General features: G+C 32.6%; 3 protein-coding genes across 3 annotated transcripts; 2 read left to right on the plus strand and 1 right to left on the minus strand.

Annotated features, from left to right (window-relative positions):
• The first annotated feature begins 3419 nt into the window (after window positions 1-3419).
• Window positions 3420-7701, plus strand: LOC100791699 (cysteine proteinase RD21a-like protein). The gene is made up of 5 exons (NM_001360408.1): window positions 3420-3962; window positions 5311-5546; window positions 5656-5796; window positions 6385-6837; window positions 7235-7701. The coding sequence occupies exons 1-5, from the start codon at window positions 3497-3499 to the stop codon at window positions 7328-7330; spliced, it is 1392 nt and encodes a 463-aa protein (NP_001347337.1). The 5' UTR covers window positions 3420-3496; the 3' UTR covers window positions 7331-7701.
• Window positions 7702-11546: 3845 nt separating this feature from the next.
• LOC100787632 (mannose-P-dolichol utilization defect 1 protein homolog) lies at window positions 11547-16388 on the plus strand. The gene is made up of 8 exons (NM_001255665.2): window positions 11547-11864; window positions 12107-12260; window positions 12613-12685; window positions 12782-12848; window positions 13343-13402; window positions 13865-13925; window positions 14007-14048; window positions 15967-16388. Exons 1-8 carry the CDS (start codon window positions 11718-11720, stop codon window positions 16068-16070), a joined length of 708 nt encoding a protein of 235 aa, NP_001242594.2. The 5' UTR covers window positions 11547-11717; the 3' UTR covers window positions 16071-16388.
• Window positions 16389-20010: 3622 nt separating this feature from the next.
• Window positions 20011-22277, minus strand: LOC100788163 (F-box protein At1g47056). The gene has a single exon (XM_003544425.5). It carries the CDS (start codon window positions 21817-21819, stop codon window positions 20170-20172), a length of 1650 nt encoding a protein of 549 aa, XP_003544473.1. The 5' UTR covers window positions 21820-22277; the 3' UTR covers window positions 20011-20169.

Consider the following 22277-nt stretch of genomic DNA (forward strand, 5'->3'; position numbering starts at 1 on the left):
TAAAAGCTACAAGGCTACACATACCAGGTATGACGGAAAACTTCACTAAGTCATCTTAATCATACCATTAGTTAAATTGAGTTTGGAGGATGAATCTTAAATCTTGAGTCATGTTTAAAGAAATTTTGTCTAAAATTATTTCTAAATAAAACAAAACTTTGTTATAAATATTTAATATTGTCTATACAAGTTTAAATTATAAATTGAGATAAACTTTCTCCCTGACACGTTTAACACTCTAACAAAGGTAGTTTCAAACACACATACATATGCATCGATTATAATTTTTTGATTAATTAACCCAATTGTCATGGTTGATTTAAAAAAATCAAGAAGAGATGGAAAGTGATATTGTTCTTGATCCGGAAGGAATCTGCTAGTCTTCGCAAACAACTCCATGTGATTACAACTATTCCCAACTAATGAACCTAACAAAAGTAATGTTAATCATCATACATAAGCCACCAGCCACAAATATCTCATATAGAAATGGCATTGTATGCAAGAATCAACTCAGTTGTAGTGGTTAACATTAATTGATCACGTTGAGTCTTGAGTCTTTGACGCCAACACTTTACCACCAGAACAGATGCAAAATAAAAATGTTTGCAATAGATCTTAAAAAGGAAACATCACATCAATGGTGTAAAATAAAATTAAGATAATTGCAGTACTCTTTTTTAGTAGGTTTTGATTAGATTTATATTAAATGAAAAACAAAACCTAACAAAAAATAATAAATTTTAATCAATTATAAAAAAATCTTAAATAAAGAGCTAGAGAGAGTTGCTATTATTACTCTAAAATGAACAACAGAAAAATCAGATTCCATTCTAATGTATTGCTTGTGCGGCTTCAAGAAAAAGAAAAGGAGAAAATTAAAATGTGGCAGTGTCGCAGTCTCCCACTCAATTAAGACATCCACCGGAGGTAGAAGACGTGGTTCGTTTTCATTCGCATAAATATCAGTTTCTGTATTGACTATATTTCTCGTTTCGCTCTTGAAAAATTGAGCTTTCATCCAAATAAAGTTATGCTAATGTTGATGATGAGATATAAATAATTAAAAATAATATAAAAATTAATTTTAAAAATAATTATTTATATTTCAAAAATTAATTTTTAAGTTTTTAAATCTCATCATCAACATATAAATAATTAAAAATAATATAAAAATTGAAAATCACAAAAGTTAATCATATTCCTTTTAATTTTTAGGTAAATAATAATGTCAGATACTTTCATATGTCAATGAAAAGGGGAGGGATATTTTAAATCCTTCGCTGCCTTAAAAAGACGCTCCAAGCACTCGCGTCGCGTGAATAGCGAGGAGGGAGTATTATACTAGAATTCGTACTACACCGGTGTGAACTCATGCTGTGTATTAGTTTTTTTGTTTTTTTTTTTACTGCATGAATTGGTGTGTATTAGTTGACGAACAATATTATAATATGCATTTTTTAAAAATAATTTGTTTATTTATCTTTTTCCAAATCTTATTACAGTATATACTAATTTAAGAAATTATTAAATAAAAATAAATATATTTTATTTGATATAGTAAAATATTAAATAAAAATTAAAATACATTTCATATATTAAAACATAAAAAACATTTAACTTTTACTTTATATGAAAAAAAATATAGAATATATAATTTTTCTAGTTTGAAATTCATCTACAAATAACATATTTAATAAAATTATGAAATTGTATGTACCCAACAGGCCAAAAAAAAATCTTGAAATTTTGTCTCAAACATAGTTATCACCATCAACACTGAAACACAATTTTTTTTATAAATAATTATCAAGTTTGTAGATATGCCTTTCAATAATTGATATATTTAACATTGTAAAATGCTATCAACTAAAAATTTAAATACACTCAATATATTTTTTTGAAGAAAAATACACTCAGTATATTAAAACATAAAATATTATAATTTATTTATTATTTATGATAATTTATAAGAAAAAAATATATAATATAGAATTATTCTTGTTTGAAAGTCATCTACAAATAATACATTCAATAAAATCATGAAATTGTGTCTAAACATAATTTTCTTCACTAAAATAAAAATATTTTTTTCTTTTTATAAATAATTATCAGGTTTGTAACTATTCCTTTTAATAATTAATGAAAAGTTAGGCGAAAGAATGATTAATAATTAATTCCCATTAATGATAAGTATGTAAAATAATTAAAAATATTAAAAATTTAGGTGGAGAATAAGTGTATAAATGATAAAAAAACAACAACTAATATTACCTTAAATTTTAAAAATAATAAATGGATAGAAACAAAAATAGTCTAAAAATAATATATATTATTTGTTACCTAAACAATGTAGTATAATTTAAACACGTGCAAAAAATGTTACCTAAAAAAGTAAATTTTTTTTTTTTTTTTCATTTCATGAATGGGTTTAGTGTCCACGATAGGTGTTGTGCGCGTGAGGCAAGTGATCCAATTGTTCGCCCATCTCGTCGACTGGGCCAGCCAGTTCCCCATTCAATGGGTACTCTTCTTCTCTATTGTCCATGTCCCCAATCCACATCACATGCCCTTTCACTCAATTCTCATCTAACAAGTTTGGTGTGAATCAAGTTTCTTTCAAAAGTTAAAAGACTAATTCTCTACTATTCACATTCATACAAGAAGAACTTTCTAGGGATATGTTTTTTAATATGTACTGATTAAAAATCAATTTTATGATTACATGCTTAAATAATTATCAAATTTTTAAGATAAATACTCAATTTCAGTTTTGAAAATATAATTCGATGACATATCAATTCTTAATAGATGGAAAAATAAAATTTGATTTCCAAATATATAAAAATGGTGACATATCAATTCTTGTCGTTAATTTATTATATATTTAAGATTTTATGCTTACGTGATAAATTAAGACTCAATTGTCATAAGAAAAGAATGTTATATAAAATATTGATTAATTTTATCATTAAATTCTCAAGTCAACACCTATAAGAATTGAATGATAAATTGATTTTATTGAGTGAACATTGTATTTGATATTTTTTCTCATAACATTTGAGTAGTTATCATGTAAGTACTAGCGCTAGATATAATGGAGAAAAAAAACTAATGATAAAACAAATATATCATCATTTTTTCACATTTGGATACTAAAATTGATATATTGAGTATTTTTTTTATCATGGTATAATCAAACATATTGTATTCTCCACGTTAAATTATTAAATTTATTATATCAATATTTTAAACAATTATTACTTGTTTTTAGTATTTTTTTTTTAATAATTACCAATTCAACGTCCCTCACGGATATCATTGGCTACCTAATCTTGATGAATTATTATTTTAATCTAATCCACCCCTCACCCTATCATCTCCCTTTATAAGGTCCATGTTCACTGCACCTTTTCCCCACTCACTCTCTCACCTTTCTCCTAAAACATCTCCAGTGGGTTCTTCTTCTTCTATTACAACAACGTCGTCCAAGACCATGACCATGGCCATGGCCACGATCCTGCTCCTGTTCACGGTCTTCGCGGTTTCATCGGCCCTAGACATGTCGATAATCTCGTACGACAACGCCCACGCCGCCACGTCGCGCAGCGACGAGGAGCTGATGTCCATGTACGAGCAGTGGCTAGTAAAGCACGGCAAGGTGTACAACGCGCTCGGAGAGAAGGAGAAGAGGTTCCAGATCTTCAAGGACAACCTGCGATTCATCGACGACCACAACTCCCAAGAGGACCGAACCTACAAGCTCGGACTGAACCGGTTCGCGGATCTCACCAACGAGGAGTACAGGGCCAAGTACTTGGGAACCAAGATCGATCCCAACCGGAGGCTCGGCAAGACCCCGAGCAACCGATACGCGCCACGTGTCGGCGACAAACTACCTGAATCGGTTGATTGGAGGAAGGAAGGTGCTGTTCCTCCAGTCAAAGACCAAGGAGGCTGTGGTAAGCAAGCACTGTGACTCTCTTAATAACTTAAGTCTTCACTCTTACCGTTCCTACTTTACCCTTCTTTTTATCAATTTTTTTTTAAAAAAAAGTGAAATTCTTTACTTGTTTTTTAACTTATCGTTGTCGATCGATTTTAATTTATGTTTTATATATTAATTGTTATCAGCTTTTCGAGTTTATCTGCGATTTGTTGCATTATCATCCACATTATCTATTTTTTTTAAGCAAAAAATAAATATAAAGTATATCTGTAGTACTAGTATAGCTCCTACTTTAACTTTACCCTTTTTTTCAATTAAAAAAGAAGAAAGTTCAATATTTTACTTCTTTTTTTTACTTAATCATCGTCGATCATTTTTTAGATTATGCTGTTGGTATTCTTTTTCGTGTCAATAATTGTTTGTAGTTTTTCACTTATTTGTGTTTTTCTGCGATTTATTGCTTTGCTGTGTGATCATTCACTTGATCTATTAATATCTGAAAAAAGTTATCTACATAATACCTCATACTTTATACCCCTTTTCAATAAGAAAGAAAAAGTTGAATTGTTCACTTCGATTTTAATTAATCATCGCGAATCAATTTTTAGTTTATGTTTTTTTTTTAAATTAATTTCGTGTCGATAGTTGTTAAACTTTTTTGTGTTTATCTGCGATTTATTGTTTTGCTGGTGCTTGAACATTCTCATAATCTATTAATATCTGGAATAAAAATATGTAAGGAATAAATTTAATATTTTATTATGGTTTGTGGTTGGAAAAAAAAAAAGGAGTTTGTGTTTCTTAGATTTGAAACTTTAATGCAAGGTTCATTTTGAGACCCACTCCACCCTACCCCTTTTGTCCTTACGATTCAATAATTGGGTCAGGATTGCAAAAGTAGCATGATGGCCCGTGATAGTTGAAATATCTCTCACTTTTAACGTCATCAGTATTCTGGGTGTGTTCAAATATAAGTAGTTAGGGAAACACCAGGATATTCAAATGGTTTGTGCCTATGTGGACCTTTTGCCTAACATACCAATCACTAATATAGTTCTTTGTCTTTGTTTACCTTACCATTTTTTTACCTTTTGCTGTCTAAGAATAATGAATATTCTTTATTTTTGAACCTAAGTAAACAGGCAATAGTAAAAAAGTTCCTTTAGCCTAGGATGAAGTGAGTCTTGAATTATAACAGAGTGAGGAGCAGGATAGTGCATTAGTACTTCAGTTTTTGTAGTTATAATGTTACAACTTAATGAGTTTCTGGCTGTGACCTGAGTATTTTTATAACCTATAGGTATTTTTTTAACAAACTTTGCTTATCTTGAGATTTGTTTAATTTATTTTTTTTAATTTAGGGAGCTGTTGGGCATTCTCAGCAATCGGTGCAGTGGAAGGAATAAATAAGATAGTGACAGGTGAACTGATTTCGTTATCAGAACAAGAATTGGTGGATTGTGATACAGGATATAACGAAGGATGCAATGGAGGACTTATGGACTATGCATTTGAGTTCATTATCAACAATGGCGGCATTGATTCTGAAGAGGATTACCCTTACCGTGGTGTTGATGGTAGATGTGACACATATAGGGTTAGTAACTTGGTCCTGATTATTTGATGACAATCAATGCTTATAAAAGATATTTATCACTCAAATTCTTATTGTTTTTTCTATGTTTGGTTATTTTGCTTTTGCGCAGAAAAATGCTAAGGTTGTTTCTATTGATGACTACGAAGATGTTCCTGCCTATGATGAGTTAGCTTTGAAAAAGGCTGTTGCAAATCAGCCCGTCAGTGTAGCTATTGAAGGAGGGGGCAGGGAATTTCAATTATATGTATCTGTAAGTTTCTTAATTAATTTCTTTCATAAACTAGGAAGTGTGCCTATTGCATAGAAGAAGTAGAATGGGAAGATTCAAAATTACTGAAGCATAATTATCTAACAACGAACAATTCATTGTGAATTTTTCATATTTCATGTTTGAGGGGGTTTTCACCACTTAAACGTGAGTTCAGAGCAGCAGCTAAATTGGATTGTGCAAATGCATCAACTCAAAATCAAGTTTTGTTCTACAAGCAAGTTTGATTTGAAGTTAGTAAATAAATTCTCTGTTTAATTTTATCACAAACTTGCTTTTGATCAAAGTTTCTAAACATGAATCACTTTCTTTTATAACCCAATTTTAACAAAATCAATTTTAAAAAATTAATATATCGCCTTCCCAAATGTGCTGTTATTATTCTTTTCTTCTCTTTTCCATTTATTCTCATTGTTACCTATACACCTGATAGAAAACCAATTTATCATGTGTGGTAAGTAGTTTTGCTCTTGCTTCTTGCTAATTGGCTTATCCGCCAAGTCATTCTCCACAGCATATTTACTCTATATTGATAAAATTTTCTCATTAGTATATTTCATTTTTTGTCAGGGTGTATTCACTGGGAGATGTGGCACAGCACTAGATCATGGTGTCGTGGCTGTTGGGTATGGTACAGCTAATGGTCATGATTATTGGATCGTAAGGAATTCATGGGGTCCTAGCTGGGGAGAAGATGGCTACATCAGGTTAGAAAGAAATCTTGCTAACAGCAGATCAGGCAAGTGTGGAATTGCAATTGAGCCATCTTATCCCCTTAAGAATGGTCCAAATCCACCTAATCCTGGACCATCACCCCCTTCACCTGTGAAGCCACCAAATGTCTGTGACAACTACTACAGCTGTGCTGATAGTGCTACTTGTTGCTGTATTTTCGAGTTCGGAAATGCTTGCTTTGAGTGGGGTTGCTGTCCTCTTGAGGGTGCTACCTGCTGTGATGACCACTACAGTTGCTGCCCTAACGACTATCCCATCTGCAACACTTATGCTGGAACTTGTCTCAAGGTATGACTAAGACCATCTAATATTTTCTAGCTGCTTACCGAATTTTCATGTGGAACTAACCATTGGCTATTATTTTAGATATTGGTGGATGATTAAGTTCATTTGCATAGTTCTTAGTTCTTTCTGAATGAGCATATTACACTTGCACCTCTTGAAACAACTCTCTTACAAGAATACACGATGTAATATGATTCTTGGATAACAAAGGGTATATCAGTGTAATGTATAAGGAGTGTCGATATAACATAATTTCAAAGAAACAAGGAGAGTTAGTATAGGGATTAAATAATGGAGGGATGTCAGAGAAAAATTTGGCAAGACCTTAAGGGGTGTTGGTATAATTTACTCTTGATTGTAAAAGTTGTTTTCACTTATCTGAATTTTCTGTGTATGACAGAGCAAGAACAACCCATTCGGAGTGAAGGCATTGAGGCGTACTCCGGCTAAACCCCATTGGACCTTTGGGCGTAAGAACAAGGTCAGCAGTGCTTAAGCAGATAAAGGAAATGTGAACGTGCAGGAAGGAGCCAATGATGAAGTAAATGAAAGACGAAGAATTAAAACACCAGCTGATACACTTCCCCTTTACCTTCACATAAATTTCTCTGTGCCATTTTATTATGATACAAATTGATACTATTCTGTATCAAATTTCAGTCAGATATTGGCTGTGTACATAGGGTTATATTATTGATGCACTGTATTTGTATTCAAATTCCAATTCCAAATGGCGAACATATTTGATTGCTGTTAGTTTCCCAGGTTATGTAGACTATGTGACAATGCAGCATTATTTGGATTTGCCCGATATTCTGGCTATTTCATTTGCTTATAATGTGGAATTCACTGGACCCCTCTTCTTTATTTGCTTTGTCGTATTCCGTGTTCAGTTTAGCTGCTTAGGTTGTGAGGATATTTTGGTTGCTGGAGCCTGGAATTGACATGGCAACTTTTGAATATGTGGGATTAAGCGATAATAATGAAATAGGAATGTTAGTAAATAATTGTTATATTATTATCTAATTATATGTAAATTGTTGATTTTTAAGATTTTTTTTATAAGAGACATGTTTAGTAATCAATAGTATAAAAAAGTATATATTGAGAAATTAATAACTTAAATTATATAATGGAGGGTTTTAAATAGTTTTCGTTGAAAGATATTTTGGTGCACAGATTTATTGTTGAACTGTGTCTAATAAATTGTTTCGTGTGGTTTATCAAATACGTAGGCGATCATATTCATGTATTCATTTTTTTCAAAGCGTCTACTATTTGTTGTCAGCCCCTTCAGAATTTGATATCGCGTTTCATTTTCACACTCTACTTTCATTCACATCTTTTCATCCAATACCAATGACAACTCATGTTTGATGAAATAATTATTTCAAAATGTGTTAGTTTAATTATATGTCGTAGTGTCGTACTCGATGCAAAAATAAAATATATTTTACTGTAATGTTTTTTTATGTGTATTTTACTGCAATGTTTTTAATGGCCTAAATTGTGCACGTCGTATAATTTGTATAGTTATATAGACCTGTATAGTTTCATTTCATTAAAAAGAAACAAACTATACGATATTTTGCAAGAGTAGCATGGATATTCTTCTGGAATTGTAACTCAAATGAAGATGAGTGATTTTCTTGTTTTCCTTTCAAGACTGCTTGATCCCAGAGGAATATCACGCAAAATGACTTTGCTTGTCATTTTCGTACTCACTTTTTTTTTTCGTTGAGACTGTTTTTTCTTTTGGTTAAGTCTTACATAAAAATTGTTTTTATAAACGTTTGTTTTTTTGTTTTTGAACATTCTAATTTCTTTCAAAGTTTAAACGATAAAGTAATCTAATTTTAGTTCATTTCCTTAAACAACATTATGCATACTTTTTTCTTTTTACATAAACAATAGGTTAACTTAAATTTGTTTATCGCTTAATCTGCTTTAAAAAAACAATTGATTATTTTTTTAAAACATCTCAGAAAGTTATAAAAGAATAATTATTTCTTTAAAATCAACATACTCCATCATACGTTTAAATATATAAATGATACGCAGGAATGCATAAAAAAACATAAAGAAAAAAAATAATGATGATAATACATGACATGTTTCAATTCCATGCTTACATATTTTATTTTAAGATTAATTTTATTTATTAAAAATAATCTGTAATTTACATCTTTTGTTTTTTCAAATTTAATTCCTTGATAATATAGACTTTGATTATAGTTGACAAGATGTTTCAGTTAGTTTCTAATTTTTTTGTTAGTTAAAAAATTTGTTCGATTATTTGATAAATAAATTATTTAATAGTTTCTTAATAACTTATAACATTTTCTAAAATATTATTTGAATTAACATTTTTTAAAACACTAGCTTCTAGTTATTTTATATTTTCTTTTATTTTTATCCTTAATATATTTATCAAAATTTTATATTATCATTTTTAGATAAATCATGATTTAATTATTTCTTTATCATTTTACATTTTTTAAATATTTCAATAGTTAATTTTATCAAAATAATTTAATAAACTAATTTTTCAGTTTCCAACTTTCAACTATCAACTAGTTTTTTAGTTAGTTTTATCCAACACTATTTCACAAAAACCCTTCGTTGATTCAAGTTATTTAATTACTTTTTATTTACATATAAACCCTTCGTGTTTTTATTTTATTTTCAAATAATTAGAGATTTAAGACAGAAAATTACTTAAAAGGTTTTTTATTAGAAAATATTCATTCATTCAAGAAAATTTGCGGCTCTGTCTAATGGGCCAAATTGAATTCTAATTTATAAAGAGATTAGATTTAGCCATTTAAAATAAAGTTTGTTTGTCTAAACAGGTTATTTTTCAAGCTATCAAAAAACTGAAAAGGTCTATTGGGCTTAGTAGTAGACCCACTTCATCGTTATACTTATATTATTTTTTTTTATTAGTAAAATAATAGATAAATATCAAAAAATTTACAACAAGTTATATATCTTATTCAACCAATTGAATTAAACTCTCTCAATATATTTATATTATTTTAATAACCACATATATAAAGTATAATAAGTTAAAGTACCAAAAAAAAAGTTAAAATCATATCATTATATTTAAATTTAAAAACGTTCATATCCGTAGTCCCTACATATATAATGATATTTTTATGAGTTTAATGGTAATTTATTATAATATAAATTAATTTTACATTATCATTCAATCATAAATAATTATTTATATAATTTTAAAATAATTTTATAAAAAACAATAAACTTATCATAAATTATAATTAGATAATAATATAAAATAATTTTACACTACATAACTCTTTTTCTCTTTTATATAATTCTTTTTATCTATACAATCTTCATCATTAGTTACTTTGGTTATAATAAAAGTGACTAAAATAACAACTTATCACATTTTCTAAAAATGTGATAACATGAAAAAAAAAATCACTATTATATTCATAAGGATTAAAATATTATATTTGTAATAACATAAAACATGTTGCTAACAGTAGATTTAAGATTATGCGAAAATAATGGAGGTCCTAAAAAATATTTATAAATATCTATAGAAACCTTAAATATATTCTCATATTCTTAAGAACTAAAATATGTAAGAACATAAAACATGTGGCTAACAAGCAATACCCAAACAATGTAGGTACTGAAAAAATAAAAAATCATTATATTTATAGAGACCTCAAACTTATCTAAATTTCATATTCATTACATTTTGTTTACTAAAAAAAGGTATTTTTATAACAAGAACAGAAATACATGAGTTTCCATTAAATAATAGAGATTACTGAAATAAATTTTATTCCTCTCAATAAAAGATTTTTATACGTGATTAAAAAATCAAACATTTGTCTAGGAAATCTAACATTATATTCATTGCATTATATTTTATATTATATGAATAACAACCTAACATAAATATATCTAGAAAAATAAAATGAATCTTCTATAATGACTTTAACACTTTATTAGACCATAACCCTTCAATAAATTTTGTCAATATAATATGTTTTTACTTAAAAGTGGAAGTCTAAAAGATTAAATGAAAAAATTATGACATTTAATCACGTCAAAAAAATTTCTTCTTATTTTTAATTAGAGAGGATTTATTCTCATATACCTGAAATGTTAGAATGCATGTCATGTTATCACTAATTATATTTAATTATACTTTTAATAAATTCAAAAAAATGTTCAACCCTCAAAGAAATAATCTATTTTTTAGGGAAAAAATAAATAATCTAATCACAATTATAAAATAGAATATTCAATTTGTAGGGTAAGATTTTCACTGTCTTTCTCTCATTTAGACATTATCAGCGCTCTCTTTAGTTTTCCAAAGATATATTTTACGCGCTATTCTCACAACTAGTAAAATATTCCCTCAACTATACCAAATTATTAGTTTTTATCTTTACTTTATTATTTAATTTTTCTTAACTATTTATCCATTTCAACTTAAAAATAACTTTATATCACAATTAAAGTCATTTAATATAAATCTAAATTTAATATACACATAAAATATTTATTTATTATGAATTATTATTATATACTTTACGCATTTAAAATTTTTATTTATAATAAGTTTTTACATTTTACAAATGAATATTTGTCCTATATAACGAACAAACTAAAATTCTAATTCTAATTATATTTTTTAGTTATTTAAAATTTCAAACAAAAGACTATGGAAAAAAAAACACACACACACGCACTCTGAGCGAAAGAAAAACGAACAAGAAAAAATCGGATGAGCTATACATTTCTTAGCAGAAACTTCACCGGACCTGAGAATTGAGAAAGTGTAGTTTGAGTTTCACATCAAAAGATTGTGTGTAAGAAGCGTTTTCTTCAGATCGATGGAATATCTTGGGATTGATCTAAGCTGCGCCGTTGGATCTCTCCGCCACGGCCAGTTACCGGAGAAGGACTGCTTGCTCCCTCTCATTTCCAAACTCCTCGGCTACGCCATCGTCGCGGCTTCCACCACCGTCAAACTCCCCCAGGCACTTATCGTTAACCGTTTTCTTCAATTTTTCTTTACATTTGCCGCATGCGTTTCTTTTATTATGCATATATTCCGTTTACTACTGAAGACTGCGTTAGGCGTTAGAGTTAGGGTTTTGTTTTGTTCTGTTCGATAATGTTGCTATAAGCTTGCTTAGTCTCTCTTTAGCTTAGAATTATAACGAGATATCTGAATTCGGAAGTATTGTGTTCATGACGCTGTTATCGTGCTAATGTTCAGATTATGAAAATTCTGAAGCATCAGAGTGTGAGAGGACTTAGCATGATATCCTTCGAGCTTGAAGTTATTGGATATACCATTGCCTTGGCTTACTGTCTCCACAAAGGCCTTCCGTTTTCGGCTTACGGAGAGTTGTTGTTTCTTTTGATCCAAGGTGTGCTAATAGTTTTTGCTTATGTTTTGGTTTCTGTTTATTCTTCGTGCAGGACTCTTATATTGTACGAATTCGCCTCACGTGAATTGCGCGGAATTATGATGTGTGTTGTTTTAAAGAGTAACGGATTTGTGCAATGGTGTTTAGGGTTTGACAGAAAACAACCAGTGGACTGTGGACAAATATAATATTCGATGTTCTGAAATTAGTACTTGCATGAGCATTATAGGCTTTAGAATTAGATCATGCAAGTTGTACTGATCTATCTTTTGTTAGGTATAGCTATGCTATGTTGTGCTTCCACTTTCTTTGAAGTTATCTAACTGCTTCTTCCTCTCTATTTTTGATACAGCTTTAGTATTGGTTGCCATAATCTACTACTATTCTCGACCTTTGCATGCAATAACATGGATCCGAGCATTGCTGTATCCTACTTGCTTGCTGGAAAACTGGGTTTTATTCTTGCGATAAACAATATAATTGAATGTTCTCGATCATTTCCTTGACGCTTTGGTTTTCAGATATTGTGCTGTTGCACCCACTGTCTTAGCTGGTCAAATTGATCCTCTCCTCTTTGAAGCTCTGTATGTGAGTAACAACTTTATGTTGAAAATACAATTACTTATGATGCTGTAATTTTTCAACAACTGAATTTGTCATGTTCCAACTATCCCAAAAGTCTAAGCTGTAGATGAAAAACACTTGAATTGTTTTATATTATATTTCTAACATAGCCCCTCACGCAAGATTCCTTTGGGCTTGAAGCATGAACAATACACAAGCCCACCTACCTTGTGCTAAAATTAAAATTTGTTTATTAGAACAATGAGGGTGGGATCAAACTCTAGACCATTTGGTTGTAGAGGCTTTGATACCATTTCATGAATGAAATATTCTTAAAGCTTAAGTTGTTAGGTCATACTCATGGTTGAAGATACACAAATGGTTTTATATTTGTTTCTAACAGAATCTTTTGTATTCCTTCCATCCTGCTGAGCATTTTAGCCTTTATTTTATAATTATGTTGGTTACTAGGTTCTCATTGCTTGATATTCGCTTGATGTGGATTTGATCTTTTGCAGGCATCCCAGCATGCAATCTTTCTCTTTGCAAGGATCCCTCAAATATGGCAAAACTTTTCTGTAAGTGGAAACATAATAGCTGTTCTGTGTTCCTCTTGTATTGGAGAAAAATACCTGCTTGTCAAGAAATTTATATAAACAATTTTTTTTTGTACTTACATGTGATATTTGATTGTGCAGTCAAAATGGCTACTTATTTCCTCTTTGGTAATGAATAAATGGTTCTTTCATTGTATTCTGCATGTGGATTACTTGACACTAACTACATAAAAGGAACTTGGATTCTGAGTATGCTACAATTGGCATCCTACGTGCATTTTTTTTGAAAACTAGGAGGTTTGCTGCTTGTGTAATGACAGGCTAGGATGCTTTGAACTCTGTTGAAGTGGTTATGCTTTTTCATTCTATGCTTCTACATTCCTTGTAGTTGTTTTTTGTCTAAAATGTTTCTTTTGATGAAGTATGTTGACACTTTGTTTCACCTTTTTTATTCATCATTAGTAACTTACTATGTTTGAGCAGAACAAAAGTACAGGGGAACTCAGCTTCATAACTTCTTTTATGAATTTTGGAGGTTCAATGGGTAAGCTATTATGACTTTATAAAATTTAGATTAAAGTTTGTGTTTGTTTGCGTACTGATATATTTGTTTTATTTGTTGCAGTTAGAGTATTCACCACCATCCAAGAAAATGCACCGAAAAGTGGTAGGCTTGCTTCTCAATTTGTTTTCATCATGTCTTCTGTTGTTGTCATCATTGTCAATGAATGTTAACTCATAATATTGTTTATTTGTTTTGAAAAGCTTAGAGCCTATTTGGTTTAAGAAAACATTTTCTATTTTAATTTCATGTTCTTACAAATAATCACAAAATGTTACTTTTGTTTTCATGGTTTTCTATACAAATCTTCAAAAAATGACAAATGGCATTTTGCAATTATTTATGAAAAGTTGAAAATAGAAAACGTTTTCTCAAGCCAAATAATCCCTTAGGACTTAGGACCTGTTCAATTACTTATTTTTAAAACATTTATTTTAAAAACCAAAACATGTATGCATGAGGTCTCTTAATTTTGACGACGGAAAATTGGAAATAATGCTGAGATTCAAAATGTTTTTGAAACAATGTGATTTCAAAGTAGCAATCTTGTAATCAACGAAATTCATTTAGTAGCAATCTCATTATTTACTGCGAAAATTCTTCCTCAATAGCTTCATTGAAAATTTAACAAGTATCACCAGCTATTACACTTTTCTGTCTGCATTTTTGGTGAAACACACATTGACAGATAGAAGTGAATAATCTTTCCCTTTTGCCTCATATTTTATTCTTAAATCTCTGACATCATAAACTGAATAGCCTGCATCCCGTTATTTACTTCATAATTGTTTCCCTTGCCCCTCCTCTTTCATAAACCTCGCCTGTAAAACTAAATTATTCAATCCATGTCTTGCATCTTGAAGCAAAGAAGTCACACACACATGCATATTTAAAATAAGCTGCAGAATTCTCAATGATCTGGGTTCTGTTTCCTACTGTGTTTTTGTGCTTCTGATATGTTGATATTCTTTAACTTCTCCCAGCAGTAGTTTTTGTGATTTTGGATCCAAGTTTATAGTATATTTTAAAGGATATTTTAAAGGTTGGAATTGTGCTAGTGGCCAAAAGATGTTTCAATTAGCAGAGGGGCAAGAACAAGTCTGAATTTTTAGCTTCATTTTTTTGTGTGTGTGTGCATGTGTGAGGGGTTAGCTTTCATGGTTTGATGTTGGCCATGGAGAAAGATGGTATATGTTATTAAGTGATTTTCATCAAAGCAAATATTTAAACATTGTGTTTTAAAAAAAAAAATGGTTCATAAAATATTCCCCCATGTGTGTATTTCCTCCCCTTATATGAAATTGTTCTTAATTTTGCTTTTGAAAATTAAGAGACAAACAACTAAACTACTGTTTGTAGCTAAAGACTACATTTTATTATTGATTGCTAGGATTTGGATCTTTTACTTAGAAATATGACATTGTTATTTTCAAGGAAAGACAAACAATTATGTTGCATTATTTAAGATTCCTGGCACTAGAAATTGTGGGTCCTTATGCAAGACAAGATGCTGATTTTCTTAAGGATGAATCTATGGCACATTAGCACATCATAAAATATTATATGAACTAACGTATAGTACACAGATATCTTGGATGATCTAGTCAATAAGAAGGGTAGAGCTCTTGAGAACTTGAGCACACTATAAACTTGCTTTTCTTGAGCCTTAAGGAGCAGAAGATTCAAATTCCATGTTTTAATTATTGTATATACAAGTATAAATGTTGTTGTCTTGTGATGTAAAGTCCTAATTCTTGTTGAGAAATGGTGACTTTTCAATCAAGAGTTTTCCTTTTAAATAGGATGGTGATATTGAAAGCCCTCCTACGTATTGTTTCCATTATTTTGTCTATGAAATTGATCATATTTTTCTTTCAAAACCATTTCTTCGATCTCCTTGACTTGATACTTATCCATTCAAAAATAACCGACTTTTTTGTGTCTCTATTGAAGTATTGTCCATTGTAAATTTATTTATTTACTATTTCATATAATTGTGACTGTTTCTTTGATTCTTTTGAAGTTCTATTGGGCTATGCAATTGGTGTCGCAACAAATTTTACCATCTTGAGTCAGATTATAGCATACCAAAAGCCTCAGGTTGGAAAGGAGAAGAAAACAAAGTAATCGAATTACATTGCGTCGTGTATATCTCTTCATCCTGGCCAACTCTCAGCAGACACAGAATTTGGTCAGTCTTCAATCGAACTTTACCTTGTTTCAAGTTTCAACTACTGATAGGTGGACCATAGGCAGCAGTGTAAAAGTAACAGGTGATTATTATCATATTTATTTTGAACCTGAGACACTTGAGCTTAATTAGTTTATCGTTATTTATCAAAGCTAAAATTGAAAGGATGCGTCCAGGTTCTTTGTAAGAATCTCTTACCATGAGTGTAAGGCTTAGTTAGTTCTACCTTTTTTTAATAAGCAAAATGTTGAGTCAAAGAAAACTCTATGGTTTCTCACCCCGGTTTTAATGTGACATTAATTTGCCTGAAAAAAAAAAAAAACAAAACAAAACAAAATGTACATCTCATATTTTTTGGTGTATCGGACTATCGGTGTGGAGAGGAGAGAGATGGGGAGAAAAAAATAAAAGACGAGAGATAAACTGATAGATGTGGCAATTATGTGTTATTCACCAAAAAAAAAAAATTGTGATAGGAAATAGAGAGATAGAGATATGAAAAATAGGATGGAAGAGAAGTGTTAAGCAAATGTTAAATTGATATAATAATTCAATTTCTCGTGATTTCATTTAGTTTCCCTTACGTACTTGAAAGGTATATGCACTTTGGGCTGAAGTACCTTCCAAACTGCATGGGTTATATCCCCTTGAGAATTGGCATTTACTGGCTTTTGTAATTTTGAAGATTTCATATAGTTTCCCTTACTAACGTACTCTAGTAATTAATGAGGTTGGGTGAGAGAGTGACTGATGATTGATTAACTTTTCTGATAAATGTATAAAATAATTAAAAGTTAGATAACATAAGGATGCCCCTTTGAGAATGTACCACGAGACGAGTGCTAGCAATGGAGTATTTTCTAACTTACTTTTTTAATTGCTTAAATTTATTATTAAAAATTTATAAAATTATAAGGTTCATTAAATAAGAAGTGAGATTTATAAATTTGTGTTTTTCAATAATTTCAACCAATAAAAAAAGGGTTAATAAAAGTGTGCTCGTGTTTCATAATCCGATAAAATTGGAGCAATACAAAGATAAGGGGCAAGGATATTTGATTAAATAAATTAATATTATTTTAAATCTTAAAAATGACAAATACATATAATCAATTTTTTTTTTGAAAAATCAACATTTCTAAAGAAACTGAGGGACTCCTTTGTTTGCTTGAATATAAGGTTATGGAGTTTAGTGAGATTTTAGGCCCTAGAAATAGTTAATAGTTACAAATTTCTTAGGTAGATTATACAAAGTGTTGCTCTATAGTATGAATTTAAAACGCAGGGAAAAACAAAAAATATTAACGTGGAGTTTTCCAAAACAAATAATTAATTGAAAATTTGGAAAAATGTAAAAACAAAAGTTAACGGAAATCAATCATACTGGTTTTGTTTTTTACGCGAAAAATGTAAAAGCACACCTTTTTTCTTATACAACAAGTTGTGGTAGTTCCACTAACTACGGATGAAAGGACTTCACTAATTAAGAAAATGAGTGGCCTCACTCCATAAGAATTTCGAATGTTGCTTGGTCTTAACTTTTACCCTCTAATAACCAGTCAGTAACTTAATGGAGACATTGATTTTAATGCGACAGTGATTCAACGCTTGACATAGGAAAATGGCAATTGACATTGTTGGAACACGTTAGACGTTGGACCAACTTTTGGTAATCTTTTAATGCTTATTTATTTTAGGCAAATACTAACACATATATCTGATAACGTTGATTAAAAAAGTAGAAGAAATAATTGATTGGAATGCGTAAATTATGTTTTTCTATAATTTCATATACATTCATATGATTGCTAATAAAATTGTGATCTATACAACAAAAATCTTTCTCCAGTATTACTGGTCCTTAACTTAGATAGATACTGATCTTGTTTCAAAAGAAACTTAGATATTGATCGCACAGGACTCGAACATACTTACCCTTAACTTAGATACTGATCTTGTTTCAAAAGAAACTTAGATATTGATCTTACAGGACTCGAACATACTTACCCTCTGTAAAAGATCTATGTAATCTACACCAATTCTCCGATATTACTGGTCATTAACTTAGATATTGATACTTTGAAAACAAAAAGTCAGATATTGGTTTAATGGACCTTGGGTCAGTAATTAAATACTTAAAATAGGATATGGGAATTGACATAATTGGAGCAAAGTACCAACTTTTGGTAAAGTCCTCTTTTATAGTGTTGCTATCTGCACTGGTGAAGGACAAAAGCTGATTCTGGACTTAACATGACTCATCTGGTAAAGTCCTCTTTTATAGGCTTGAATTTTTATTTTATTTATTTATTTCTTTTTTACCAACCCAAAACATGACTCATCTGGTTGTATAAACCGATCAATTTACTCGGTTGAGTCAAGCCACAGATCGTATCAGTTCATCAATATTTCTGAACTAATATTTTAATAGAAAAATGCTAGAAAGACACTACCAGACACATTCTTTTGTAACTATGCTTTGAACCACAAAATGATAATGGCTTTCATAAGGCACTACCGAAAAATGGATCACTTTGCTTTCTCCCTTCCTCGCTATCCTGTTCTACCCTACCTACCAAGAATTTCTTGTTCAAGTGTAGCATTCAAACAATTTTCATACAATCGTGTAATAGGTAAATCTAATGGTATATATGCACCATAAATTGGGTGTATTGGGGCACTCAACATGTATGAATCACATTCTGTAGAAGAATTTATGAATTGAAATGCTTAGCAAACATGTTGGCAGCAAAAACAAAACGCCCCCGACCATAATCAAGGCACGAAAATATGATCTAGCGGTTCACCTCTAGCTGGAAAATATCATTCCTAACGAGTGATAATTTTGGCAGAGAATAATGGCAACAAAATGCACAAGGTAAACATGAGTGAAATAAATCAACATATTTTCTTCATAACTTGGCCTCTTCAAACAAAAATGAAGCTGCAACATATAGAGCCCACTAGACCCTTTTCTGTTAGTCCTATAGACTTGTATGAGATCAGGTCCCCTCGAGATTTTTTACCTCAAACAGCATTGATTTATTATGAAGTGGTTATGAACAATTAGCAGGAAAAGCTCAGAGGAAGACAGGGTTACATCAAACAATAACAAGCAGTTAATTATTTTCTTTTAAATCAACAATTGTATCCCTTGCCTGTCTTCCCAAATGACAATGGATGCAAATAAAATGTCACCTGCTTGCTGCTAAGTGCCAAGGAAATCAAATCATGTCAAACTCATACAGAAGTCTTCAGATTGGACTGGATACGCTCAGTTGCAACATGAAAAGGCCAAAAAATGTCATAAGCAAACATGAAGAAACCTAAATACAAGAAAAGGGCATTTTTCTCATGAGTCATGTTTCCCTACATGCTAGCTACCATTGTAATCTCCCAAGATATGTACAGAAAACCAAGCATATCTTCGGCCATTCACTATCAAATATCTGCCACAATACTATAGTTTGCAACACTAGATACACCAATCATAAATCATATAAAAGCTAGTCAACCTTATCCTCTGCAAAACTATACATGCATGCTAACATGCGGTGGTATCCAATCCATCAAATCTAAGAATCCAGGATGAGCTGACACAATATTGTGCACTTGAGCAGTAGGCTAGGGGATGTGAATATGAATCAGACAAAATTCAATAGAGAAAGGCTGTTTAAAAGATACAAACAAGCAAACAAGGTGTTGCATATGATTAAGTTTTTAAATTCCTATATTTTAAACATATAGTATTAACTTATATGATATGAATCATGTGATTCAATATGCCCTGGGCGAGCAAGAGGACACATAACTCAGTTTACCAAACAAAGTAGAGCACCATCCACAATTGTAAAGAGAAAGGGAAAAAAAATGTGATTGTCACTTGCAACCGTGAAGCTTCAATTCCAAAGGCAATAAAAATCACACGGCATAAATTTCAAATTTAAGTACAAGAAATATAAAAATCAAATGATACAACAACCCAAAACAATGAAAAATGGCCAAAGACTCAGGTTTGCTTTGGCCCTGCTATCCCTAACCATGGCGTGCACTAGTGCTACCACCTGACCATCTCTTAAAAGTGCTAGCCACTAAACTCCTCCCAGACAAAAGCCCTAATCTCAACTTGAACGAACTAGACCGAGTGGTGCTGCTTGATGCAGATGCTGCTGCGGCCACGATTTGGGCAGGCATCTGAGGAAACTCTACAACATTGTCCTGTGCCCCTCCATCACTAGCACTCGCTTCCTGAAGCTCTGCCTCACCAGTATCTAAATTAACAGCAACTGACCCTCTAGTCCTCCTCAACCAATCACCACCCTCAGGGGTAACCCCCTTACACTTCTTAACCTTAACTTTCACCAAATTCGGACACCCATTTGCCAATGCCTCCATCCCTTGATCCGAAACAGGACAACTCTTAATACACAGTTTCTTCAAAGCCACACACTTTGCAGCAATGCAAGATATCTCAGTATCACCAACCGAATCACTTCCACACAAAGCCAACCGCTCAAGATTCCGGCAATTAGATGCCAACATTTCCAAACTCGCCTTAGTAGGGTTTACCCCAATTAGCACTAATTCAAGCAAATTAGGGCAACCTTTTGCAACAGCTATCAACCCTTCGTCGCCAATTCGATTTGCCTTCCATCCATCAATGTGAAGCTTCCGCAAAAGCTTGCACCTGTCTGCAATAGCAACAAGTCCAATATCAGAACATTCAGGAGTCTTAACGAGATGCAAAATCTCCAAACTCGAAAAATTCGCGATCGCTTGCAATCCAACGTCGCTAATCTGAAGCCTCTCGAGGTGAACTTCGACCATGTTCGTGACTCGATCTGCCATTAACTGAAAGAGCCGGTCCCAATCCCCGGAGCACCGGAAAAGCTTCAAGGTTTTCAGATTCTTAGCCCCGAGAATCAGCGTTCCGAAACACTGTCCGTTGTAGAGCTCCTTCAGGCAAACGATTTTCAGCGACGCCGCAGCCACGCCGGGACCGATCGGCTCCGCCGCCGCCGCGTCGGTGATTCCGCGGAGGCGCTTGACTGAGAGCTCCTCCAGCGCGGCGCAGTTGTCGAGCACCGCGTTCATGCCTTTGGATCCGAACGTGCACGATCCGCAGGAGAGCTTCTTCAATCCCTTGCAGTTCTTCGCGAACGCTTCCATTCCAGCGTCGGTGAGGGCGCGGCACGCGCGGAGCTTGAGGCGCGTGAGGTTAGGGCACCGCTGCGAGATCAGCACGAGCGCGTCGTCGCTTATGCTCACGGATCTGCGGTCGCACTTCAACGCGAGCTTCGTCACCGAATCGAACCGAGAGAACAGCGACGGAATCGCTGGAAACAGATCCTCATCCGCGTTCAGAGAAAGCCTGTGACGACTCTGTCCTTCGATCTGGAGCCACCGCCGGCAAACGAGCGAGCAGCGGTTCCGATCGGCGGAGCTAAGAAACTGAAACACCGAAGCCAGGCACTCGTTAGGGAGATCGGAGATGTAGTCGGTGGTTTCATCAGTAACGGCCTCGCCACGACGGTTTTCGCTTTCGTCTTCGCCGGCGCCGGAGGAATAACCGGCCATCGGCGTAATCAAGGCGGTGGATCTGGTCTTGGAGGTGTTGACGGAGAGGTGGCCTGGATCCCTCTCACGACGGCTTGCGACGGCGGCGGAGGAAACAGATTGTCCCATCCACGGCGGTTAGGGATATTATATAGAAAACAAACGGTTGAAAACTTGAGAGTGAAGGTCCTCAGCGTTACTACGCTGGACGCTTCTTGAGAGGAACCACTCACTCAGAACTAACTAACTCTCTTCTTCGTTGGAATGGTTTTTTGGTGTCGGAGTTGAGTGGCGGAATTGAAATCGATATTCGTTTCACCTTTTTATTTTTCTGCGCTCTGTTTGGTGTGACCCGATAAAGTGGACAAATTTTTTAAAACGGTACTGCCGCGACCAGTCATATATGATTCAATACGGTATGGGCAACCTCACCGGGTTACCGTGGGGTCTCGCTCGTGTGAATGAGACGAAGCGTGCGTGCAGGCGCTGGTGTTTGTGCTCAAGGGTTGCAGGTGAGTGATGGAGACTTATATACTAAGTCAGTCACAAAACAAAACCGTCACTCTCTCAGTCTCTCTTGCACCCTG

This window comes from Glycine max, chromosome 14, assembly GCF_000004515.6.
Source record: "Glycine max cultivar Williams 82 chromosome 14, Glycine_max_v4.0, whole genome shotgun sequence".
In the NCBI taxonomy this organism is placed as follows: Eukaryota; Viridiplantae; Streptophyta; class Magnoliopsida; order Fabales; family Fabaceae; genus Glycine; species Glycine max.